Below are 27444 nucleotides of genomic sequence, written 5' to 3'. Positions count from 1 at the left end.
ACAGAGTATACAGTCACACTAGAACAGTTTATTACGGCTCACGTAGTTTGAAAATACAGAAAAAAGATCCTAGCAGTGTTCCAGTTGCAATTGGACTGTATCCATTTCACAAAACTACATTTAAATCTACAAAGATGTTCAAAACAAAGCTCACCGGTCAGATGTGGTATTCCCCCTCGTCAGGCGGCCCATCCGATATCAATAACTGTTTGGGGCTACAGTTCCTCAGAGCTTTGGTAACATTGTCTGATCTCTCCCATAAGCAGAGACTGCAGTCTCCTCTCACTTCTCTCCACTGCAGCACTACACCCCTCCTTCTCCTCCTCCTCCTCCCCCTCCTCCTCCTCTTTCCAATGCCCACCAATCTCCCCCATTTTCCACCCTCCGTCACACACCTCCCTACTCCCTCTCTGTCGCTCCCTCAACGCACTCATGCACGCAACCTCTTTACCTCTTTCTCTCCATCTCTCCCCCCCTCTCTTTTCCCCAGCCTCATTTGTGATGCTGCTCACACAGCTGATTGCAGCATGCCACTCTCTGGTCTCGTATTGGAGGGCAGTTGTAAAAGATCAATATGCACAAGCCGTGGGGTGATGGGCATCTGAATTAAGCCCCAGTTTGCACAGATCAGAGAACGGCGAGCAAGCAAGGTACGCAGTAAGACGGCTGACGGACTCTTAAGGGTGTGCTGACTTTCCGCAAATGGCATCGCACTGGGCTCATACAATTAATTGGATGCTAACAATTGATCTCAGAAGTGTGATAAAACCCCTCTGGAGAGATCCCTCCTCACTAGACCATTCAGAATGAACACAACCCAGAGCGATTACGCCAACTTGTCTGCCTTCCACTGACCCCTCAGGAGACTCGTCAGTGATGATTGGAAGTGAGCGGATTGCTAAGCATCTTCTCTGGTTACAATACAAACACAATGCAGCCAACAGTGATGAGCGAAAGCCATCACATCATGAAACATGTGATGTGTGAACAAGAAATCAATGCAAACGTAGAACTGAGTGCACAAGGATCGAATATAAAAATCGGGGATCATCGCTCGGCCTTGGGTGTATTCTGCGTGACAAACTGGTTTCCAAATGTCCAACGTCCCTCGTGTGGTTACTTTTTGTACATATTTGAGCTATTTTCAACTCCAGCCTTCAGTCGCTTCCCCGCTCTCCTTGGGGAAATACCTTTCTGTGTGCTCAAGTTCAGCTGGCAGCTGTGAGACGCCTGTGTGAGGGTGGCTCCTCTCATGTCAGGTTACAATGCAATTAGCTGCTTCTGCCAGACGAGGGCAGGAATCTCATGTTAAACTGCTGCATCACAGAGCATCCCCTTTCTCTATTTTCTCCCTCCGTTAATGTACTGCAAAGTTATGCCCAGAGACATTTGCCTCCCCCCCCCCCCCAATCTGTTTTCATCTGCTAAATGCATTTACCAATGGTGAAAGTGACACAGACTTCTCTATTAAATGGACTATTCAGCTGCAGCTAAATCCAAGGTCTTTTGCTTGAACAGAGACACGTATTTCCACTTGCTTCTCAGTCATTTCCGTTGTAATGTTGACAGATTTCCTCTGTTGTCAGACTCTCTCAATTTTTTTTTTTATCTAAGAGTGAATAAGTGACCCTGCAATCAACTTGAAAGCTTAAAAAAAAAAAAATGACGTTAGTGTGTGGTAAAATGAAATGAGTGTGTGGGGATGTCACAGGAATGAGAAGGATGTGGTAACCAAGGTGAAGTTAGGTGGGTTATGTGGCTAAGTCAAGGTTTGAAGCATGTGCTAGTTTAAAGTAAAGGGTCTTGAGAGATTGAGTGAGGCTGTTACACTTGTAAAAATGAACTTAAAACCCATTTAAATGATACAAAATGTTAGTTTGTGAGATTTAGAGCCAGAATGGCTGTTTTCCCTCTCAATGCTAAGCTATGCTAATGATTTGGTGTAGGAGTGCATATTTATCATAAAAACATGACAATAGCACCAATCTTCTCATCTAATTCTTGGCCAGGAAGGAAATATACGTGTACTATTTTGTTGAACAATTCCTTTAAGATATAGAGTGCGTTGCTGCTTTCACCACTTCTGTTTTTCTGGCCTCTGTTCCAGGTTGTACGGGACGGAGACTCAGATTCCTTAATGAAATTTGCAGCTTGATATGACATATTCTCAGATTTATTTTGTTACTGTCCTTCTAGTAGTTCTCTGGAGTGACAGGGAACACAACCTCGAGAGAGCAATACACTGCAACTAAAGAAAACACAAGAAAATAGGCAAAACATCAGTGGACTAAGAAAATATCTTCAACCAACTGACATGGAAAACACAATAAAGACACCAAAACGCTCTGCAAAAATAGAAATCCTTTTTTTTCTTACTTCATTCTTAATTATGGTGTGTAGTATGTGCCCACACAAATGGCAAATGAAATGTATATTTATTGAGTTATTGCTAATTTAACTTAATTAATACTAGCAACCCAGCTTCCATAGACATGAACAAAAAGATCATCAGCAAAACATGCGATTTCAATAATCCAAAGGATAATCAATAGCAGCCAGACCAGGAGCGTATTGATGGGATTTTGTAAGAGCTTTTTGAGTATTATATACTTCTCACTGTTGTGGACGTGTTCACCAGATGTAACTACCTTATGCTCCTCAGCAGTCCTGATAAATCACCACTCTGCTCCTGACTCAGCAATTTTGGTGCACAAAATTTTATAGCAAGGTCACAATGCAGCTGCGTTATTGAGTGAAGCAGTTATAGTACAGGGCAATCGGTTCCCTTGGATTGCCAGTGCATGGTGGGATACTCCAGCTCATCCCTGGCACATTCATTTTCTCATGAGCATGCGAGGATGAATTAACGCCCCCCCCCCCCTCCCTCTCCACTAGTCATCCTCAGTCAGGCCGGCGGATTGCGCTGCGTTCGGAGGTCGATAAGAGCAACACTGCCGCTATCAAAACCCCAGATAAGGGACACGCGCAGAGGCCGGCTGCTGCCAGCGCGAGTCGTGCTGATTTGTGCCAGGACATTATGGTTGAAATGACTCGCCTCCTCTGAGGCAGCAGAGGGGATGTGGAAAAGACTGCACCTCTCTCAGATCCTGCAGGGAGTGCTGCAATGCAGGGGTGTAACAGAGAAACACGAAGCTGGGAGGCATATCGTCCAACGCGCAGCTACTCGCACTGCTCCTTCACTTCCTGCCGGGCCGCGCTTCTTCCTTTGCTCGTTGCTTTCATCTTTTATGTCTGTCACTGTTTCCACCCGGCTATCTCTCTCTGTGCGCCTCTCACACATGAACATAATGTACGAGCGCGCACACACACACACACACACTCTGGCCAGGCATTACTGCAGCGTAAACATAAGTGCACAGAAAGCACCATATGCTTGTAGTTGGCTCTGTAGTGTTTGGGTATCTCAGAAGTAGCAGTTGGTCAACAAGGTGACAGCATGCCCAAGTGTGTGTGTGTGCATGTGCGTGCGTGTGTGTGTGTGTGTGTGCGCGTGTGCGTGCGCGTGCGTGCGTGTGTGTGTGTGTGTGTGTGCGTGCGTGTAAACACCGGGTGGATTTATGAAGCGAGTTGGGTGGGCGAAGGATTCCTTAAGAAGAGCTCTTGTGCTCTGACAGCAGCTTTTCACTGTGACGGAGTTTCTGGCATCATGACAACACTTGGTCAATCTGCTAATTGAAGGACAGGAGAGCTGTGAGCGCTCCGTCAATGTCAACGTGATCGGGTCACATTCGTAAAACTGCTTAGAACTCGTGCAGCACAATGGATTTGTCTCCTAAAATACTTTAATAACAAAGCAAACAAAACCAAAGCCCAAAAATCTGTCTGTCGAGTTTTTCTTCATAATTTAAGAATAAGTATGAGGAAAATGTCTAGTCCCTCTTTCATTATGACTTTGCAATTCCTGCCTTGCGCTACCTGCCTGCCAGCTTGCTAAATGGTGAGCCTCTGTAGCTTCTACATGCCGGACATGTTGATTTTGCTTCGCTGTGGTGTTCTCACGACTCGACCACCCTGAACCCCAAACATACAACTTACCGTGTTTACGAGCTTAGGAGTTCAATTTGAAGGCAGAATTCCCAACTGCTAGCAAAACCATTGCGTCCCCATAGTAACGTCTTTCATTTTTGTTGTTGTTTACCTGCAAGTTTTTTTTTTTAAATCTTACAACGTATTTCAGCAAAACAGATTTACATGAGCCAATTATGGAAATTGTGCAGGACAAACGGTAAACAAAATGCTTTGCTTTTTTTCTTTTAAATAAGATCCCCACTGATAAAGCTTTCATGTTTTTAATGTTTCAGATGCTACTGTTTTATGTTACCCAATGGCAGGGTCCTGGAGTTGTCAAAATTAAAAAGGAAAGCAGCAATCATTGGTCTTTTTAATTGTGACAGTGGCTTTTCTACTATGATCAAATTCAGTGTATTACGTAGAATTTAAATATTTCTGAGTTTGCTGCCCCTAACTGGTAATATGACTAGATCATTGGATGCAGGGACACTGACAATGAAGGGCTGAAAAATGTCTACATTCACTATATCCTTTATTCTAGAAATACTAATATGACGGGAGGAGAACTTTTTCCCAGCAGACATTTTAAGTTGTCAAAACAGAGAGCTAATGGGATTTACAATGGCTTTGCTTTCAAGTGTTGACAGAGTGACATTGTCATGACAGAACCAGCATACACAATCCCAGGCCACTGAAACTAATGGAGCTGAATTAAATTCCACCATTATTCATTTCACTATTTACATGCCTACTATTGTGACATTTCAAAATGTCTCCTGACATTTGATTCAGGTTTATGAGCCCTGTACAATCTGCCAGTGAACAACAACGAGTCCAGCAGTCACTACAAGGCAGAAAATCACAGTCCAGTCCACTGAAACGAAATTTAAAAGTAAGTTTAGCCCAAACGTGAGTGTGGAGTGGTTAAAAGTATGCATTGATGTGTGATATAGAGGTGATGAATAGTGTCAAAATGAGAGTCAATAGTCCAGATTTGTAATGGTGCCGTTAAAGTTGACCAGATGAGATACAAAAGCTGATTATTAGTCATTTGAACTAAACTAAAGGCTGGAGGGAGCCCGCTCTAAAATAAACATACAGACAAAACAATTTTCTTAAATCATTCCTTACAAAGTGAACATACTAGTTTGGGAAAACTGATGTTCTTTGAAAAATCGACAAACAATGGTTTTCTCCACCAGGAATCAGCAGCGCACACTTTTACACCACAGCACTGTACATTAACTTACATCATTAACAAGTGGAAAACTATTCTAATCGCTGGGGTAAAACTACCAAAGTAATTAACTGCACAGCATTACCACTAAATTTCCCCTGTGTGTCCACATACATTAGTTTAAAGGCAAACTATCGCAACTATTACGCCCACAAACATTTTCCCTTTGGTGAACAACAGTCATAAAAAAAAAATAACAGAGCCAGTCAAATCAAAGAGAGAATTAGAAATGTTGATTGATAAAAGTGTGGAAATATGCTCATCACACAAGCCTGTCTCCGACAAGTTATATTTATATCAAATTAATTTGTTTTTCCAAATATGGCGTGGGGATAAAAGGAGCTGCTGCTGGATTTTGTTCACAAGAAATGTCTTTGCTTTACTTTGTTTTGTCTTTTTTTTTTTTTTTACATTTAAACCCCACAAAGAAGTTTTAGGAAGACTTCAGCTCAACAAATACACTTTGGCAATGGCTGGTGAAACATAATGATTTCAATTAAAGGTCAGTAAATACATTCATTTTTAGGTCACTGCAGTTTGTATCTGTATAAAACCAAAAACATATATTTTGTCCTGACCTTAGGCAACTACAATTGATATGTTTATAATGAAAAATGTCTCAAATTACAACATGGAAACGATGTTACAATGTGAAAAAGCTAACTGATGCACTCTATTATAACCTGAATGTGAAGCGCTCCTCAGCTGTAACAAACAGAATTGTGGATTTCAGCTCATTGTTTAGCCATCCAGCCCTAAACTTTATTGTTTTGGTTCCTTCTCAGTGCTCCTAGTGTTGTTTTAGCTGCAGCAGGCAGCTGTTTTCAGGTTTTTTTTTTAAAGCTCTAAAAAGAAAAAATACTAAATTTAGAAGCTGTGGAATCAGATATTTCCCCCAGGAGTTTTTAAAGATCTCAAACTCTGCTAAAAGACAGTGAATGTTTATCAAGTAGTCAGAAAGACTACTACTACTACAAAAAAAAGATATAATGTTGCTCTCGTGACTGAATAAACAGACGAGCCACTGTTTACTACGTTAGATTAAAAGGAGTATGATTTGTCAAAGTTTACAACTTGTCTCCATTGCTCCCTGCTGTTGACAGATTTAACCAAGAACTGCCAGTGATTTACACATAAACCTTTGCTATCAAATCAAATATTTTGTTCGTGAACATTTTACTTAAACATTTAGTGTCTACTTTATAGCTTGCCAACATTAAATAACAATAAATCCTAATTATGTTAGTGGAAAACTTAATATGGACGGCCCTAAGCTTCCTCCCAAACATATTTGCTTTGAAGGATTTAGGATTCAGGATTGCACCATGTTACCACAACAACATTTTAAATGTTTTCCTATTGACTGATGACTCACTTGTTTGTCATCAGCGAAATTGTTTTTACCTTTCTTTGGTCCCAAAGCACCTGAGATCAGATTAGTATCTGGTCATACACTGCTTCTCATTTTCTGCCATTCGTTTAACACCATAAACACAAAATACAACCAAATACAGATAAAGTGTGCACATCATGAGGATTGAGACCATCTCGAACAACTAACAAACACACAGATAGATGATGCACACACTCTTTTCCTCGCTGCTAGGGCTGAAAATAGCCTGACCGACTAGCACTGGATATTGGTGCATTTTAGGGTGCGAGCAGAAGGGAGGGAGAGAGTGACATTTAGAGACGGAGAGGGAGGAAGAGAAGAGGCAGGATATACATCAGCCCTCTGGTGAAGGATGGGTTACCCAAAAGCGCATAGATCTGGGACAACATGACGAAGTAGTACCGAGCAAAGAGAAGCCAGGAGAGCCACCGGTTCGTAATTATCCGATCCGTCGGCACCGACTTCCTACATTTCCTCTGGCCTTGAAACCATTTCACATCAGATTTTATGGCAGACTCTTTCTAATTAAACAGAGAGCAGTCATTCTCATTCTACTTCCTGCTCATTATTAAAACACACATAAAGGGACGTTAAATTGGGAAGGAAGAACTTTTGAGGATGCAAAGTGTCTGGTCCAAAACAAAGAACTGAAGAGACAGCTATGTCAATCTTGGCATCCTCCATTTTCTGCTCCAGCAAATTTCCAGATCTGTCAGGGGTTTCATGCTCGGAGAGAAGATAGATTGATATCATTAAAAAAAAAAAAAAAAAAACGTCAGCAAATCCTCACAAACAGGTCAGTACTCAACATGCTAAAAGACAGGAAGATCCTCTTTGTTCTGCTGTCGATTAAAGTAATTAAATACTTTATTCATTGTGATTCACACTTACTGGAAAGACAAAAGTCCAAAATACCGCTTTAATGTTGTTCGCCTCTGCATCCAGTCAGCTGCAGGAGTCAGAGGGACCAGCAGAGAGCGCTATACATACACTCTCAGTTTTACACGAGTTAAACCATGTCTGTAATTATTCATGTAAAAATACCAAATATCAGGATGGATAATAGAGTGGTTTTTTTTTTGTTTTTTTTTACTAGAGAGTAGACTTCATTTGAGTGTTTCTGTTTTCTGCTCATTTATATTTCACTTCATTTAACATGTCTTGGTGATCTATAGTACAGCTATAATTACTGGTTATCTCCAAGAGTTTATATCAGCAAAACATATTAAATTCCTCGAATTAAAGATAATTTCATTGCACCACTTCCCTCTCCAAACTCCTCAAATGGTTCCATTTAAATAACTGTTTGAGGCTAATATATTTCACACAACTGCAAAAGTAAAAAAAAAAAAAAAAAAAAAAACATTGCAAAGTAAAAATGTATTTGTGTTTCCAAATGTGATTGTTTTCCTCTTTAATCATCTCATGACCCCTCAGATTAATATTGTAACTAAACTACCCGTGTATAAAGTTGTTCAAATTAAATGCAAATACAACAGTGATGTATACAAATTAGGTCAATACGATCTAATAATGACAAATCATTTGCATAAAGACATTTTTTTTTTTTGTGTAATAAGTTCTTTTGACAATTGTTGATTTTGTTAGTTAGACATCTGCAATTTTACTTTGAATACGTTTAGTTACAGCGGAGGATTTTTTTTTTCATTGTTGTATTGGTATTTCTACTCGAGCAAAGGATATTAGTGCTTCTTCCACAGCAACTACCAACTACTAAACAAGCTACTGCTGTTTATTTAGTGTGTATACTTCTGTTGAAATGTGAAACTCTTCCTTTACCTCCTGTGAGATCAGTTTCTCTTTTAGCTTTACAATAACAAGCAGGTCATCAGTTCATTGCAGAGGCAGAAGGCATGCACACAAACACCCACCAACACCCACCAACACACACACACACACACACACACACACACAGCACACACACACACACACACACACACACACACACACACACACAGCACACACACACACACACACACACACACACACACACACACACACACACACACACACACACACAGCACACACAGCACACAAACTAACCAGCTGATTATTGTAATGCTCAATCTGGGACTTAAACATATTAAGTCGACTCTGAAGCACTTAAAATCGATCTGCTGAATAAGATTGATATTTTGCTGGTCTGGCTGAAACAGTCACTACGGGCATGTGAATATGCAACAAGAAACTGCTTATTGTAAGTAAATAAAAGACAACAGTGTACTTGGAAATATCGTGACTTTTATCATTGGGAAATAATTGATCCGTGATGACATGAAGAATAAAAACAGCTTTTATCAGAAAACGATGTTAATAAGGGCGTGTGGACGGAAACAAATATCATTAGATAGGAACACAAATAATGATTTATTTTATTACTGATTAATCTGCAGATTGTTTTCATTATCGTTTGGTCTATGAAAAGTAAAAAAAAAAAAAACAGTCCAAGAAGTTCATCACAGTTACTTCTTCAAAAATGTTGTCCAACGAACTAAACACAACGATATTCAGCTCAATGATGAAATCCAAATCCTCACACTGGAGGAGTTGAAACCAGATCTTGATTGAAAAATGTAGCATAGTATACATTTTCATCAAAATTGCTGATTATTTTTTTGTCAATTAACTCTTCCTCAGTAAATGGGATTCAGCTTCTACACTTTCACTTAACCAACACGATGTTTATTAGCTTCCTCCTCTTCCTCTGTTGTAACTCCAGTCTGTATTGAAGATGTGGCTGGCTGAATGTTTTTTTTTTTTTTATCTTTCCTCAGAAGATTCAGCAGCTGTTTTGCTTCCCTAAATGAACAGAAAAATTCCCTCTTGAACATTTGAAGGCTTGTTGATTGTGTATCTAGCAAACCGCATTCGGTTCAGGCAAAGGAGGCCACAGATTCAATACCCAAGCTACGTATTGACGCGGGTCTCCAGGTGCAACCATCCTCAGGTGGTGGTGTGTCGAGCTGACAGCCTTCAACTGAAAACACACTGCAGCACAAGACACCGTTTTTCAGCATCTTTCACGACCATCAAAGTCTGTAAAACTTCTCCCTCGATTTCCCTGCGTGTGATAGCTGTCAAAATACATCTCAACACAAATACATCACCAAATCCCGTTTTGTGAACAGTCACTGTTTATACCTGCTGCACTATGACCCATCCACACACACACACACACACACACACACACACACACACACACATCACCGCGGGTAGAGCCTAAATGAAAAACATCATTTGAAGTGTGTTTCATGCATATTGTTGTACCCGACCAGCAGTGAATGAAGATCTAAGTCTAAGTGAGGACAGGATTATAGGCTGCAGTGAATCCTCCCATTTCATGAACCATCAAGCAGCAGAAGTGCTCGGGGCACGCACACCCCTCCTCGGCAGGGGCAGTATTGTGGAAACTCAGAGGGGTTGAAAAGAAGCCTCCCGACTACTGAAACAACCTTCTACAAACAGGTATAAAACATTAATGAGATTGAGATTTAGTCAGCTGATTTCACTGTCACTAATAAAGCGGCGTTATCATTGCGTACAGTGAATTTCATATGGACGAGTCAAAGCCAACAAAATAACTGGTCGATTCAGGAGGCTTGTTACCGTGCATAAATACTGTATTGTTGCGCTAATGTCGATGGTGACCATGTAAGCTTTTTTTTTTTTTTTTTTTTTTCCTTTATTCAGATTATGCAGTGCAGACAGAAAGGAAATGTGGGGACAGAAAGTAGGGGAATAACGTTCAGCAAAGGTCAAGCCAGCCGGGGAAACAGAAAGACAGAGGACTTTGCTGATGATAGTATTTGCTCCCATGTGGTATGAAAACGAACCACTCAGCTACAAGGCCATGATCTGACAATAAAACAACAAGACTATGAATGTATAGTCGTAGCAGCTCTGTGAGGGCCCATGAGGCCACGGTGCTGCTTTGAGCTCTAAACTTACAAGATTTTGGTCATATATGAAAGAGTTATACACTGTGAAATCTGTGAATCTTCAAGTTAAAACAATGAATCCTGAAGGGGATCTGAATCTCTGTGATTCTCTGAAATTAAATAGCTGCTGAGATAAATCATGAATGTGAACGACAGGAAAAGTCAAAGGATCACCAACAGTGTTGTGATAGGTCAACTGGAAATGATGAATTTCTGTACCAAATTGTGTGCCAATTAATATAGAAGATTTTGAGATATTTCACACAATGAGTTAAAAACTTTGACCTGCTGGTGCTGCAAAGTCAGTTTCCCCTGGGCACTGTAAATGTCTCCATGGCAATCTGGTAAATGATAGCTGAGATACTTCTGTTTGGAACCAAAATAATGGACTGACCAACATCCTGCCAGGCGGATCCATACAACCATCCCAACAGCCTAACCAGCAACATGGCTAAAAAAAGATGTTTCCATACTGTATGTTTGTCAAGTGCGTTACATAAGTCTATTGTAAGAGGACATCCAATAATATAATCGTATCTAGAAGAAGCAAAGCTGAGTTCACCATCAGAAAACAAACACTGGCTGTAAAACTGTATGACTAATCCTCTCTCAATGTGCAGCCAAATGCAGATTCAGCAATAAAAAAATAAAAAAAACCTTAGATGTAAATTGATATTTTTATCTTTTCGTCATCATCCAACACTCCTTCAGTGGGGTTCAAAATGATTCATCCCACTTTATTAAACTATTGTTTTTTTCAAGAAAATGTATTGTTTTACTGCTTTTTACACTTATAATTCATCTCATGTTCTTTCTCACAAACACTGGCAACGCAATCATTACTGTCCTAACAGTTAATAAAGGAACTAATACAGAGGAAAGATGTCAACATTGAAAGAGTACGTTGATATGTTCTTGGCATTATTAGGTCACACATTCACCTTACAATTACAGTATTAAAGACACTGTGTGTTATGTTGAAGCTGTAAAGCATCTATTGCAGCACAAAATGCACCAGTATCCAGTGTGTGTGTGTGTGTGTGTGTGTGTGTGTGTGTGTGTGTGTGTGTAAGAGAGAGAGCGTACTGACACATTGCAGCTACATACCCCTCGATTCACCTCTACTGATGTCAAAAAAGGAACTCCTCATTTGGCGCACACACACACACACACACACACACACACACACACACACACACACACACACACACACACACACACACACACACACACACACACACACCGAGGAGTGTCCCAGTCATGTACTCACAACATCCCCGGGGACTAAAGAAACCACTGCATCACCTGACCTGCTCTCACCACTGCATCACAATCAGAGCAGGACCACACAATACAAACACAGATCATTCACTCACATCTGTGACTGAAAATAATACATATCTTATAAATGTTTAGAAAAAACAAGAGACATTTCCACATTGGAGATGTCTGTGAGGAAAAACAAGGAGAATGTGCTGCAGGAATGGCAAGAAAACAAAACAAATTTCAAGCTAGAGTGTAATCAGTGTCCATCAGAGGCTGTAATGCGCAAAAATTGAAATGCCCGCTAATGATAGCTTCATGGTCAACCACCTTCTGAGGAGAATATTTCTCCTAAATGCATTTAAAGAAACGGTTGCAATAGACCGGAAAAACTCTGGTTTGACAGAATGACTTACATTCATTTGAACGCTGTAAGCTCTGCAGACTCTTATGTGGGCCCTTCACTCTTGCTGGCTCAGCAAATTTGACTTTGCATGCACTCACTCTCTGTTTTTACTGTATAACAGTGAGCTGACGGCCATCATCTATCCAAAGACGTGACATACAAAAATTAGTTTTTTTTAAAGATTCCAGGCTACAACAAAATACAATCAATTACATCCAAACCTAAAGCAACTCATTTTCTATCAGCAAAAATGTTAATCTAAAAAAAATAAATAATAATAATCGAACATCCCTCACTTTTACTCACTCATTTCTACACATGTATATTGTGATCAACCGATGAAACGTGTATGAGGATATTTCCTTCTCAAGTTTTACCCTCACACACGTTTGTTTTTATTATGTAACATTATACTGCAGCACTACATAATGCAACGCACTGGGCATTAGGACTTACCGGGACGCTTTAAAAAGTTCCACTCAGGCAGAATTGCTATTACAGTAAGGCTGTCTGCATTAAAATGAGAAGCGACTGGTAAAACGCTAACACTGTCTGCTCTAATTACCCCTGAGCCATTTATTCTCTCTTTTTCTCTCTGCAGAGCTTTTTTTTTTTTTTTTTTTCCCCACATTCAGGCAGGATGTGTGTAATGAGGCTAGGTGCCTCTGTGACAACCTGCCACGCAGCAAAGCCTCAGTAACAGATGTTGCTGCCTTGGAAAGAGAGGAAGAAAATGCTGCTTACCTTAAGGAGAGATGTGCCGCCTCCTAAACAAGGAGTGGAAGCAGAGAACAGGGTCAGATATGCTCTTGATGGGATGAAAAATCAAATCTTAACAATCTGCACTTTGGCTTATCCCACCCTTAAAATACATCGCAAAAAAAAAAAAAAAAAAAAAAAAAAAAAAAAAAAAAAAAAAACAGTAGCCTACTGGCAGGTCCAAGTATCACCTGGGATTTTTCTTTCCAACAAGACACCCACTAACAAGACTTGTCTTGGCTCAAGGTGCTGCTGAGGTGTACTCAGATCAGGCAGAGACGAGAGGAAACACTCACAAGCATTAACATTGTTCTAACACACTGAAATCAGCACAAGCATCAGAGCCGGTGCAGTTCCACTGCTGTATTTCCCGGCACTGTCCGCTCATTGGCTGAGCAGCTGCTCAATAAAAACCCTCCTTGTCATCAATTGGGTAGGGAGGGGGCTAGATTTTCTTTGGCGCACTAACAACCGTGCTCCTCCTCTTTTCTCCCTTGCTCCATCACTTTTTTCCCCTCAGTGCAGGCAGACAGGGAGTGCTGAGCTTTGAGAATTAGACGCAGGAGGAAAGGGAGGAAGAGAACGAGAAGGGGGACGGAGGGTGGGGTGGTGGTGGTGGTGGTGGTGGGTGGGGGTGCAGAAGGAGGGGAGTCGATGAGGGATGAAAGCAGAGGTAGAGATGGTAACCAGCGGGCTGCAATGGCTCTCACAAACCCTCATTTTAGGTCCTGTGCCTTGCTGCTGCAGGAACTCTGCAGGAACCTGAGTGCAGTGAGGTGTGAGCACTGAGAGGATAGAAGAAGCGAGGGGAGGAGGTGGAGAGGAGAGGAGAGGGGAGGATGGGTGAGGGGGTGTTACCGGTCTGCTTGGGCTGGTTTTGCTGCAGTATAGAGGCAGGCAGAACACAGATGGGAAGTTGTTGTTTTCTTTTTTTTCTTTTCAGCAGCAGTTGATGCGAATCTCCAGTAGAAAAGGCGACTAGTTCCTCCCTGCCTTGTTCACAGGCATCTAACATGTAACTGGTGAATAATTTAAAAGAGCAGAAGGTGGGATGAGCTGCTGGAACGACACGGATCACTGCTGCTGCCTCATCGGGGAGGCAGAGATTCTTTTTTTTTTTTTTTTTTTACTATACATTAAAGTGTAAAAGTCAAGCTGTATTGCACTGATAAGTATGAAGGGACGCTTCCTGCAGACAAAACATTCAATTTGACAACTTGTTTTTTTCTGTGGAGGAGTTGGTCATGTTAGATGATAAAATACCTAATTAAATATTCATGTCTGAATTGATTGATTGGGGCAATTTCTGCTGGTTTTTTTTTGTTTTTGTCTGTCCTTCCCACTCACCTATTTACTGCCAAAGTTTAAAAATCAAATAGAACTAGATTGACCCAATAAAGTGTAATTCTGCTATTTTAAATCAATAGCTTACCTGACTTCAGTGGACAGCTGGAGAGAGCTGCGTCAACGCGCCATGGCGGGTTTCTCCAGAGACGTCCATGCAATATGTGGCTTGCGAGAATTACTGTGAAGCAGAAAAATATGCCATTTTCAGGGACCACATCTGCCCAAAACAGTTCTTGAAACAGTACTGCATGTACAAGACACGACAAAGTACGCCTCCGCCTACACATCACCTCCTATTCCGTCTTCACCTGTCCAAATCCTTCTTTGAAATTAAAAGTGTGCTTAGACAGTCGATCTTGCTGATTTACCAGTGGAACATTTGTTAATGAAAAGCAACGACAGGACACCGGCGTGAGCACCAGTCTCACCATTACGCAGATTAAAACCTTCTGGGAACGTTGCCAAAACTCTGCAGCAAATGGAAGCCCAAGTCCCTTCAAGAGGAACACACCACTTCACTGCCTTTGGCGTTACCCTTGACATCTGTGACCAGGCAGTGCTCGGCGCATTACCAACGATTAGAGCAACACCACCGGATGAGTCACAGATGCTGCATCAAACAGCATCGAGCCTTTTTTTTAATTTTTTTTTATAAACTTTACATCCTGTCGGGCTGACTTGCTTCTTTTCCTGCTCGAGAGGAGAGTGATAGAGAGAAAGTTTTTGATAGAATTATTCAGCTAGAGGATATTTTGTGATTGCCTCTGCTGAACTTTATCGCAATAAATTGTAATAGATGGAAGGGCGGCACAGAGGTAATTCAGCAGGAAGATTAGAGGAGGGAAATGTGCCTCAAGCAGCCTTGTAGGTCTGGTTTCATAAAGGTGAAGATTGGAGTCTAATGAGCCTCACAAAATGAAGACGTGATAGTGAAGCAGAAAAATCCACAGACTGAAGCCAGGTCAGCAGCTGAATGAAGCTAAACGTACGTAAACATAAAGACTGCTCGATAACATACCCTCTTTATATTTACAGGGAATGTTTTCTCTTTCACCATCCTACTGTAGCGTGGCAGCACGCTAACACGTGCTAATTGGAGCTGGCAGGTAATGTTGACGGCGTTGTATTTCACCATCTTAGTTTCGCATGTTAACATCTGCTAACTTAGTGTATTGCGTACTTTATAAATAGGTAAATAAAGTATGTTACTATTTGATATAAATTTCACTGTACAGTTAACGTACTTGTGGTGATCTATAAATTATAAGTGTGTGACATACTAAATCCAGTCTCCAGCAAAAACATCCCTTTCATCTCTGCTATTAATATATGCTTGGCGGCTGCATACTACTTTCATGGTTGCACTTCTAATTATGCATTGTGATTTGTTAACGCCTTCCAATGGAGGTTTGAGTCCTTTTCAGTGCAGAATCTAAATTAGACAGGAAGTCTCTTGCTCCGTGACCCTATTGCGGCATGTCAGCATCCAGGGACCAACCAGAAGTAGGCCCGAGACCCATTATGGCTCGTAGCCCACAGGTTAAAGCTGCACTATGCAAAGTACACTAAAATGGCAGTGAGCAGGGGTGTATATTATTCAGAGGAATATATAAAAAAAAATCACATGGACGCTTAGATGTGTTGATTTGTCTTGACTTACAGAGTGTATGTTTTTGTATATGAATGTTAAGAATGGAGTTCACGTTAGACGTGGTTCCGTCCCATGTTTAGTGTCTGCAGATGTCATTCCTTAACTGAAACACCAGAGGACGCCATACTCAAGAGTCTGATTCTGGTTGTAATTATGTGTTTGGTTTGGTTTTTTTTAGCTCAAACTGCAGAGCTGGGTCACTCATTCTGCATTAGGCTTTTAACGCTACTCCTTTCTACACAGTAATATTAGGGACGTTCACTACTGGAAAATGTTACTCTGCCACTAAAATCTGGATTACGCAGTCTGAGAATGATCATGGGAAGAGCAAAACACTGTTGTTTTTAGTTCTATTAAAGTTAGATAGTGATTTGTTTATTGTTTTGTTTCTGTTCTTACACTTTCATATTTAATTTCAGTTTTACTCCTACAGAATTCAAGGTCTGATAAAAGCACATTTTGCCAGCTGAGCCACCTGGCCCTAAAATAACCTGAGCAAGATGGAGCACCGAGGCTAATTTTGTCAGCCTCTGTGTGAACCCATGTGTCTCTGTAACCTGGATATCTCTGGCATTTGGCCCCATATCACTATGCCAGTAACTCCAAGACCAAATAGTTACAAGATCAGTATTATAGACTGGTATTACTATTATGGAAGTCTTGGCATACTGCGATGCACTCTTGGGCCTTCGTGAGCCAAATGAATAGTGCTGCTGTCTCCAGATTCTCACTGGTCTTCTGCCAAAAAGCTTCATACATTCAGCAGCTGATTGAAACTGTAGTGAAAAGTAATTAAATCAAACTGCAGAGAGAGTAACTCTGCTTGTCAGGCCTGTACAAAAACTGAGCTTCTTAAACAGTGTTTTATGCATTATGATTTTTAAATGTCCTTGGTAACCTTTTATTTGGAAACGATCTTTGTAATTAGGTTTGAATTATGAGGGAAATAGGAATTTCCTTAAAAGGAAAGGCTCAATCTAAACCCAAAATGTTTTACATGAACTGACTGAAGACGCAATTAAATGGAATAAAATGGAGAACTACAGATCTACAAAATAAAGTGTAACCAAATTCTGAAACCTTTAGCTAGTCCATAGTTTGTTGAAATTTGTCAAATCTACTTCATATTAACCAAAGCTATGAAATGCAGTGTATATGTAAACCTAAATGTACCACATGCATGACTTCCCGCTTTACTTCTTTTGTATTAATTCCTTGGTATAACTGTGCACAGACAGAGTATTAAATTACCTCCACAGTGAATTAAATGTACAGAAGACACTGTATTGATTAAAAACAAAACCAGAAATGAGATTGTTTATTGATATAAACACATAGATGTTATACCTACTTCGACCGACAATTAGGGAGGTACAATATTTGAACGTGTGATAATTTAGTTTCCATCGACAGTGTTGCTGGGAAAAAGCTGATTGTGGACAAGGATATGGACTTAAATAATGTGGTTGTAGGCATGAAGCGATGACAACAATTGTTCATCATAAATATATGTTAACACTTGGCAAGAGGTCACAGGCTACAAGTCACTGGTAGTGTGGTTCACCAGCCATATATACATGTTCTTCCAGGAATCCAGCACCTTCCTGTACAAAGAAATAATTTAAACTTTAAAATCTTGCTTTTTCACAGTGGAAGACTGTTTTAGAAACACTAAAAGTGTCACGTACCTAAAGCTGCAAAGGCCTCATTCCTTCTGCTCCTGTTTTGGGATCGCAACAGATGAACGAACACACAACAACAACAACAACAACAGGTGTTAAGAAGGAGAGAGAAACTTCAAATACAGAAACAACAGCTATCTAGAAAAAATGAAAACTAAACAGACATGAAACATGTTCTATGTTTTGGACATATATTTGCTCAAAATAAACCTTACCTTTGAACTTTAAAAAACACTTCAATCCTCCAGGAAACCATCTTTTTACACATTTTAAAGCAATTGAAGCACCAAAATAGTGTTAAGAGAGTAGCCTACAAATAAAATGCTGCGTCTTAAAGGAAGCTGCTGCTGCTGAGTCGAGGAAATGTGATTAAGTCTCCGAACTGAGTGCACGAGGAGCCATCACAGATTGAATTTATGGGTGCTACCGCTTGCACCCTTTCAGTGGCGGAGGCCTCCTTTTCCAAGTTTAGTGCCCTCCATGTATGGAAAGGAAGTCATGGAGGAGGTCGGTGTCACCTCAGGACTCGTGTAGATCAACGTGTACAGTACAACCAGGCTAATGGTTAATCTTTAATGACATTAATTTCACAAATATCCAACGTTAACAGCAAAGTAAAAGTTTACGACAAAAAATAATACAACTGGAGTACGACTTAAGTATGTTTTATAAGGTTGTTTCAGGTTAAAAGTGTTCTGACTACGTAGCTGAAGTACAAAAATCAAACGGAGTGTTCAAGCAATTAAATACGATCCCGCTCGTGTCTGACCTGCGAGAGTGAGAATGTTGACCTATTTCTTGTCTGCATCAGCAACCACTGGTTCTGTTCAACAGAAAGAAAAGTTATTCATTTTCAGACGCTTTACTACTCGGAAATGCTGCAAATGCTACAACCCAATGCAAGTTTTGACATCCATAAACAGCGCACATTTTTTTTTTATAGAGCTTTAAGGTCGTGACTTACGTTTGACCTCCAGCTTGCAGGTGACCACCGCCTCTCCGAGATCGTTCTTGGCTTTGCAGGAGTACACACCACCGTCAAAGTTACCGGGCTTTCGGATCTCCAGAGAGCAGATACCCTGGACGCAGATCTGCCTGTACTTGGGGTCGTCTCCGATAATCATCTGGTTCTTCATCCATACAATCTTGGGCTGTAGAAAAAGAGATGTGTAATGTAAAGAAGCATGGTGCATTACATCAAAACACCTCAGAAATAAACAAGCAGCAGTGTTGTTTGTTTTTATGTTTGTGCCACTTGGGAAGACAAAAAAAAAAAGTTTTTGGATTGAAGGGGACACGGCACACTCCTGCTTAGTCTTAATGGCACTGACATGTTGAGGACGGGGAATGTTACACATGTGACCCCACGCTTCGCTGATGAACTGTCACCCTCGTGGCGTCTTCTCCTGCTTCGCTGCTTCAAAAAACAATAACACTATTACGAGCCTTCGCATCGAGACCATTTACCGAACCGGTCGGTGACCCGGTGGATTATGAGCCCAAAGATAAAATGAGAGGCTGAGACAAGCAGGCTAACAGGGGCAGGTGAAAATCTTCCACATCGCCAGCTCAAAGCCAACACACTGACAGCAATGTATGAGCGATGGAGGGAAGCTGTTGTTGCTGACAAGTAGTCTAAGCAAAGTTTATCCGGTTGGCTCCGCTGCTGTGACTCATTAAAATGGTTTTAAAGACAAGGACTGTAGAAGGGGATGTACTCAACTCAGTGACACTCAAGTCTCCTGGCATCGATTATACACCTAAAAACATATCTGTGTTCGTCAGAATTACATATTAAGAAGTTTTTAACAAGAAATAAAATCCCTCAAAGTGACTTAGTAAATATTTGTACACAGAACAATGAATATGAAAAAAAACCCACAAAAAACACCTCTATCTCCACCCACCCATCCACTGCTTGCATGCAGCTCAATGATATATAAAGCCCCTCCTCACTAGTTGATGGGATTGGTTCCTTCGGTGTGTCACATATGAAACCCTGGCTGTCTGAATCTGTGTTAGTGGTTCACTGCTTATTTCACTCATCATGTGTCTTGTAGCGTATGAGAAAACGCTAAGTGAACATGTTAATAAGGTTGATAAATTGAGGGGAGCGTTAACATTTTTGGAAAAAAAGAAGGTGGCGGGTCAATAACACGCAGCAGCTACTTAGGATCCAGAGTGGGGCTGTTTTTGTTTGTTGGACCGGCTTTCTGTCATTTTGACGGCACATGAAAATCAGCGCAGAAACATATAACATGCTCAACGTAACACGTATGCTCAACGTGTTATATATGGAACTGCGAACTGGCCGGCGCGGCACTGTCCTGTTTAGTCATTCATTTAAATTGCATATTTACCCGTTTTTCTGTTTCTTTACACGTGCTTTTGCACACGTGCATTTTATGTAGTTCTGTGCATGTCTGTGTAGCATTGTGGTCCTGGAGGAACATTGCTCCAAAAATGGAAAATGGAAAATGGAAAATGCCTCGGTATATGTATTGCGCTACTAATCCGGTGGAAATTACCCTTTTGTACAAACTCTGGTTCATTCAGAGAATGTTATTGTCCTGAGACCAGCGACGGCCAGCTCCTGCTGTGCTGTTGTGGTGCTAGCGTTTTGCTGAATATGGTAGTGTAATTCAAATATGGTGCAGCATGATACTGTTTGAGCGTAAAGAGACGTTACTGTACTTTTGGGAATCCCCTGACGGCGCAGAGCAGCTTGGTGCTGTAGCCGACGGTGGTGGCTCTGTCGGTCATGTTTGTGGTGAACTTGGGCGCCTCGGTGAAGTCGTGATGCTGGTATTCAGGAGGCTTGTAGTCGATACCTGGAGAATGGAGGAGAAACAGACAGACCTGTAGTCGATCAACTCACCTTTTATAAAGTGTTTAACAAGCTTGTTTCAAGGTGGTTTCCAACGTGGACTTGTGATTGTAGTTTATTTATTCTTTTATCAACTGTTCCATAAAACTTTTTTTTAATGTCAATGCTTGAATTGAAATCTATTTGGTAGATGGAGGGAGTCCAAAACATGAAATAAAAATATCAAATTTGAACACAAAATGAACACAATCCAGCTGTTTTTCTCAACGCGTATTAATTTCATTCGGCGGAACCTTACCTGTCTTCAGGATCTTGGCCTCCTCCTTTGAAATAGCGCAGTTGTCGCTCATTCCACACTTGTTCTCAGAATACACTCTGAACTTGTAGGTGTTGCCCATGATGAGGTCAGAGATGGTGGCATTCAGTCTATGGTAATGCTCCAACACAGTGAACCAGTCCTGCAAACACACAGACAGACACACACACGCACAGCGAGGACATGATGGATTAGCTGCGCAGGTATTAGTCCTGATTTACAGCGTGTAGTTTATCAGCGGGATCGTTCTATCAATATTCACCGTACATTATTCATGACAACTTGTCAACCAGCTGTGCTACGACACTGAGAACTTACTCCGGTCTTTTTGTCGGCCTTCTGGATTGTGTAACCTGTGATTTCTGTGTTTCCCTTGTCCTTGGGTGCAGTCCACTCCAGAGCAGCGTTGAAGCCCCAGGTGTCCACAATCTTTATACTGGCAGGAGGCCCTGGCAGCTCTGTGAACGAACCAGCTCGGACTGAGTATCAATTATTCACGTTTTAAAATGTCGTCTCGCGGTGTTGACATTTTGCTCACCGACAATTTGAAGGGTGACGGTAGCCTTGTCGTCGAAGTCGTCCACCTTCACGCACATCTCGTACACGCCGGAGTCGTTTCTCTCGGCTGCACGGATGAACAAGATGCTGTCTTTATCGGAGCTGCGGATGTTCACCCTCTTGGTGTCCAGGGGCGCCCCGGCCTTTGTCCAGCTGACCACAGGTTTGGGTTTGCCCTTAGAAGAAAAGAAATCAGACGGTTCATTACGTGTTTTTTTTTTTTTATCCAAATCAAGTGACACGCAGAAATCTTCAGCTTACTGTGAAGGGGATTGTCAGGTTGATCTTTTCACCAACTTGAGCGACGTATCTCTGCCTGAGGAAACGAGGCAAGCGGACCTTGGGACGATCTAGAGAGAAAAACAATAAACAAAATAATCATTGATTATTGACGCCAGCCAACATGTAAACAGCAATTATTAAAAGTTTTTTTTTTTTTTTTTTTTTTTTTTATGGTTCTTTTATCAGCTGGTTTTAAAGCTCATCAGTGAAGGACAGAAACAACCCGAAGAGATTTGGGGGATCTGTTCAAAGATCTCTGGGGTGAAACAAATGAGATTTAAGCTCCTTTTATGACCATCAAATCTTGAAATTGATGAGCAAGCCGAGTCGATCCAAGCCGGTCTTAAAGGAGAGAATTATTAGGGTGTTTCTGTACTTTAACTGCTCGTAGCAGTGTGTTTGTCTGAGTGCTTTACTCCCTCTGCTTTGTGGTACATTATGTTTTTTTTAAAAGGCATAAAAACTAAATCTCACTTATAGGGAACAAAAAAACATGACATTGTAAAATTAAGAAGTTAAAGTCTATAAATAGGGAATCCAGCATTCAAATTTTACAGTGTTGTAGCGTTGAGTGAGATCCTGGCTCAGAAAGTAAAGTGACAGGTCTACCTCCAAAACTTTTCCCTTCCAGTGTCTCGAACTCTCTCCACTCCGTGTTGTCTCATAAGAAGCCAAAAAATAGTCCATATATCATCATATTAAAAAAATAATTTGCATAGTTAGCTACTGGGAGTTTTGAAATGATACTTAAGCCTCAGTTAGACACTTCTCGCTGAGGCTCGTTTGTACAACTGATTTGATGAGAGGCACCACCTGCTGAATGCAGCGCAGCAACATTTGTCAGGACTCTAAATAAAGCAGGCGCACCGAAGTATATCACCTCTCCTCATGACGCACGATTGGAAGATTCAGTTACTCGCCCACATCAGAATATATTAAAGTCATAGATGAATTAGGACAGAAATTATGACGCGGCTCCTAAAAGCAACTAATTCATAAACGTGAAATGTGAAATAGTTGGTGTGAAGGAGGAAAAGAAAGTGAGACGAGGTGAAGTTAATCTGCATATTAGAGCTTGTTAAGTGTCTTATCACTTGTTGCAGAGAGGATCAGGCTTGATGAACATTCTCCCTGTAAAGTCTGTGGCATGTTTCAAAATAAACAGAGAATCTCTGGACGTGTCATGAGATTTAGGTGTCATCTGAGAAGTAAGATCCTCCACCACCCCCCACCTGCCCCTCCCTCCCCTCCCCACAGACACAGTCGACACACACACACACAGGAATTTAGCATCCACCCCTGAGAGCCTCCCCCCCCACCTGCTCACAGTCAGTTGACTTGACACCATCGATCCCGGCGAGAGAAGCCTGACACTCCCCCCTCGGCGTGAGTCCCGGCAGGGATCACGATGCCAAGCCAAACCCTCCGCGGAAAAATCTGTGATAACGGCGTCGGACATGTCGGCTATTTTCCACATCTTTGTGGTCTTTTTGTTCGGAAAGCATTCATAAAGCGGCTCCTACATGCGGACCACCTGGTACGGTGAACGTGACGCGGACGGTGGAAGCGACTGTTGAAATATTGCCGGGCCTGCTGGGATCGAGTTGCCGACTCTCCATTACGCATAACGGTGATCTGCGCGCGAGCCAAAGTAACGCAGCTTGTCTTTTTAAAGCCCTTGGGGTCCAATCATCATTTTACCACAAATCACTTTAGATATACTGTCTATGATTAACACCGTAAGCTCTACAGCATCAGTGAAACCCGCCTACTTAACAAGTGTATAATTATCGCACTGAGGTCGAGTGGACCAGTGCTTCGACTCAAAGTGGAAACGAGTGAGAAGAGCGCGGTTTTACACCGTTAACACTGCAGGTATGTGCTAACAGGACACGGACAGCTGAGAGGGTAACATTGCTGAGCTGTTCCTGTTTGACTCCTGCTCTTTACAACTCCCCTGCCTCATGATAAATGGATCTACAAAGTTTCAGCTCGACCCATGGTCATATGATATGTCCCATATTTGTGTTGGAACACTTTGCAAATGGGTTAAGCTAATCATGTAGCACCTGAGAGAAAGTCTTAATACATAATGTTCTGGTGAAAAGTAAAAAATATTGTGTTTTCTGAACTAGCTTTCTGAACTAATGTACTAAACTCATCAAATCAATGAAAGAGAAGAGAGAAAACTGCCTTAAGATGACTTTTCAAGGCTTATTCATTAACTGTTTGTGTCTCAATATGCTTTGTTCATATATATTTATATAATACGTCTTATTTGGCTTCATTTTGTAAATAACAGTACAATGATACCCACTGATGTCACTTTGTAACCTGTGTTTTGTTGTCAATGTTCTGCACGCTTTTCTTTTTTTCTGTGATCGTTTCCTGTGAAGACAAGTATGTGGTAATTGCTCACGAAGCATTCTAGTGTCACATACCTATCCGACGTTGCTCGTGACCGTTTCCCTGCGCAGGGTCAGTGAAGTTGATCTTATTTGAGAGTTGGAGGTATTTTTTTGAGGGAAATCTTGTGTGGAACAATGTACATTTTGTCGTTATGCAATGTAATGTTTTGTGCTTCAGTGGCTCTTTTTGGAAACACTTCTCACCAGCAACCTCCTTCACCAGGACGGCCTCGGGGAGGGTGACGGGGGGGCTGCGGCCGCCGGCGTTCACGGCCACCACACGGATCTTCAGACGATCACCCGTGGTCTGGTTCTTGATGGCGTAGCGGCAGGACTTCTGCAGTTCCTCGTTGACTGCCTTCCAGTCCTCAGCTGGATGGGGGGGGGATGAAGTAAGACTTTACAAAGCTGTTGTTTGTGATTAAACGGTGCAGACTTTGCAAACCGCAAATCTCACTTGTGCAACTAAGCACTGCTCGTTTTGGATTTTTATGATGCAACAGTTTTATATTTAACATACATTTTTCCTATTAGACATAAAAAATTGCCTTGCGCCGGTCTGCTAAATCCAGACAGCACAGAACTGCTGCTGATATTAGCTTAGCGCTGTAAGTCTAAAAGCAGGAGCTGCAGCAAGACCACGGCAGCTCCTGAAATGCCTCTTTCCTTGTAGGGAGAAGTTAGGTAGCTCATGATATAATTGACACTTCAGGGACAGCTGCAACCGATACGGCTGACCCACATTAAAACGGCAATTTCACATTTTCCTGAGAACATTAAAAAATTAAAAAAAAATTAAAAAAAAATTAAACGCTGCTCTGCGACCACAGTTTAAACGCTAGGTGCTCATGTAAAGGCCTAAAATCAGCTGTTGAAGGGAAAGCTGTCAAAAATAATGCAAAAGGTCATCTGGCATTTTTTGTCACGGCGTATTAATACCTCTATCTGACCCCTTTCGTGCACAGGCCAATGCACCGTGCACCTGGTTCAGGGCACAGCAGGACTTACTTCCATCCTTGCAGATTTCAATGGTGTATCCGTCCAGACCGGATGGCCCGATGACCTCCGGCTGGCTCCAAATGATCGTAACGGAGGTGTCATTCTTGTCCTCAATAAACATATCCAGAGGAACGCTTGTGGGCTCTGAGGATACCGTAAAAACATACAATTATTCAATGGGGATTTGCATGTTGCATAAATACACAAAAATCAAAAAGAGTTCATTGGAGGTGAAGGTGCAGTTCCTTATTCTGACACTGTAATAAAAAAGAAAAGGAAGCAAGTAATAAAAAAAAGATTCATCGTTGTTGAGTTGAAGTTTCGGTTTCCGTTTTAAACAAAGGGTTACCTTTGGGTGGAGGTGGTGGAGGAGTGGGTGGTTTAGGCTCTTCTGGTGCAGGCGCCTCAGCAGCTTCAGCTGATGTTAAATAAGCATTTGCATTATTGTCGGCAGCATATAATGAGCAGAGCGACAGCATGAAATATAATCCAGCTCTGTACCTCACAGATCTCTTGTCTCCATTACTGGGAGGTAAAAAAGGATTTACAATCCAATTACAATTAGGCATTTTTTTTTTTATCCAATTAGTCACAAATGACTACAAAAATCATCTCGGTTATTGAAGAGAGTGAGAACAGGAACATGTTTACAGGTTGGTTTACCATCAGCTTAGTCTGCAGCTTCGTCTGTGGCTGGAGCAGCGGCAGCTATTATCAAATGTTAGATATAAATAATTAGTGCATGAAGCAGATGGGACATGTTCTTAGAGATGATAAAGCATGCGTTGAGACTACAGATTGTACAGAAAGTTGTAATAAAGAAGTGAGTTAGTGCTGTTAACTTTACCAAAACAATTAATGCATAGGTGTCAAATTTGAATAACAGAACAAGTGTTGCGGCTCAGGTCTTTTTTTACCATCAGCGGGGGGCCTCAGCAGCAGCAGCTGGCGTTTCCTCAGCGGTAGTTGATATTAGAAGTTAGAAGATATTAGATATTACTGTAGTTAGCTTTACTGTAGGAGGTGAACAGTTCAAGTTTTATCAAAAAAAAAATGTTGGTTAATTTACTCGTTTTACCGCGGCGGCGGCAGCAGCGGGGGATTCCTCAGCCGCAGGTGCAACAGCTGATATTAAATGTTAGAAGATATTAGATATTATTGCAGTTCGCTTTACAGTAGCAGATTCCAGTTTTAGTAATACTTATGCAAGATCGTAGGCATTTTTTTTTTTTTTTACTAGGAGCCTCAGCAGCTGGGGATTCTTCTGTAAGCAGGTGCAGCAGCTGATATTATAGGTTAGAAGATATCAGTAGGTATACAACACTTAGAAAATATGGCAGAACATTTTCAAAACGCTTCAAAAGAGGTTAAATCTATTACAGTTAAAAGTAAAGGTTGAAATGGGCGGGGAAGGGCGAGTTAGGTGGCAACTGGGATAACTCCTCTCCGAGTATCTGACAGATCTGCAACAACAGGAGCAGCAGTTGGAGATGTTAGATGGCTGAATTCATGCTCACTGAAGGAGACGTTAAATATTAGCAATTGCATATGAAGTTATGAATGAAACAGGCGTTACTGTGCGTTTTATATCGGGTTTACACCGGTGAAGGTTTCCCTCATCGTTTTCCACATATTTAGGTCCGTTAATGTTCGCGTGAAAGAGACTCATGTGGGGGGGGGGGGGGGGCTTCACGGACGAACGAAAGCGCCTTTGAACATCACGGCGCGCGACCTTCGGTAACTTTTGGACACGAGGCGGTGGGAAGCTCAGCGCGTGCAGTTTCCGAGTGATTCCCATGGCGACACCTTCGCACCGAGCGCGCGCGCGCGTGCGTAAAGGCTGTACCGCGTGCTTACCGTGAGCTGGACCGCCAATTTGGGCTTTAATTGAAAGGTTAAACAACTTCTCCGGGGCTCACCCACCGAGAGATAAACTGAAAGGTGGACCGCACGTCGCACACTCAACGGGAACTCGTGGTTCAAGCGCCGCTGCGCACGGGGGCTTTACCATCTGCGGGTGGCGGGGTGGGGGGTTTAGGCTCCTCAACCGCGGCGGGGGCCGCTTCGCCCTCGGCGGGGGCCGGGGCGGCTTCGGCGGGGACTTCCTCGACGGGAGCAGCCTCAGCAGGAGCGGGCTCCGGGGCGGCTTCAGGAGCCTTCTCCTCCTTCTTCTTGGCTGGTTCTTTACCAGCCGCCTTCTTGATTGGGGCAGGCTTGGACGGCATGTTGGCGGCTGCAGCTAATTCCCAACTCGGTTAAGTCCTCCAAACTGTCCAATGCCATCATTCCCGCGGGGGTGGCAGGCTTATATAAGGCGCAGCGGGT

General features: G+C 41.9%; 2 protein-coding genes and 1 long non-coding RNA gene across 9 annotated transcripts in view; 1 reads left to right on the top strand and 2 right to left on the bottom strand.

The window, feature by feature from the left end:
- LOC138197784 (synaptotagmin-2-like) overlaps nucleotides 1-14773 on the bottom strand; it is a 32052-nt gene extending 17279 nt beyond the window's left edge. For 2 of the 7 annotated variants that reach the window (XM_069148726.1, XM_069148735.1), the window contains exon 1: nucleotides 13035-13450. The gene's annotated coding sequence lies outside the window, so the exon portion shown is untranslated. Of the gene's footprint in view, nucleotides 1-154; nucleotides 266-12746; nucleotides 12823-13034; nucleotides 13657-14481; nucleotides 14575-14686 lie in introns of those variants that run through there. The other 5 variants (XM_069148696.1, XM_069148687.1, XM_069148743.1 and 2 more) reach the window with 5 other exon arrangements.
- A 465-nt stretch (nucleotides 14774-15238) lies between these two features.
- On the top strand, nucleotides 15239-24589 carry LOC138197781 (uncharacterized). Its single transcript, XR_011178233.1, has 2 exons — nucleotides 15239-15381; nucleotides 24299-24589. It is a non-coding gene; the product is annotated as an uncharacterized lncRNA (long non-coding RNA).
- On the bottom strand, nucleotides 17334-27413 carry mybphb (myosin binding protein Hb). The gene is made up of 12 exons (XM_069148620.1): nucleotides 27128-27413; nucleotides 25129-25263; nucleotides 24325-24492; nucleotides 21692-21780; nucleotides 21411-21606; nucleotides 21191-21330; nucleotides 20855-21014; nucleotides 20424-20560; nucleotides 18694-18880; nucleotides 18499-18552; nucleotides 17736-17767; nucleotides 17334-17651 (listed from the first exon to the last, which is right to left on the bottom strand). Exons 1-10 carry the CDS (start codon nucleotides 27342-27344, stop codon nucleotides 18521-18523), a joined length of 1461 nt encoding a protein of 486 aa, XP_069004721.1. The 5' UTR covers nucleotides 27345-27413; the 3' UTR covers nucleotides 17334-17651; nucleotides 17736-17767; nucleotides 18499-18520.
- Nucleotides 27414-27444: the final 31 nt, after the last annotated feature.

Source organism: Embiotoca jacksoni, unplaced genomic scaffold (assembly GCF_022577435.1).
Source record: "Embiotoca jacksoni isolate LCO1_2020_lvr unplaced genomic scaffold, fEmbJac1.0.p SCAF_1, whole genome shotgun sequence".
NCBI classification, from domain to species: domain Eukaryota; kingdom Metazoa; phylum Chordata; class Actinopteri; family Embiotocidae; genus Embiotoca; species Embiotoca jacksoni.
Note: the sequence above shows the minus strand (reverse complement) of the source record. Positions and strands in the feature narration are given on the sequence as shown.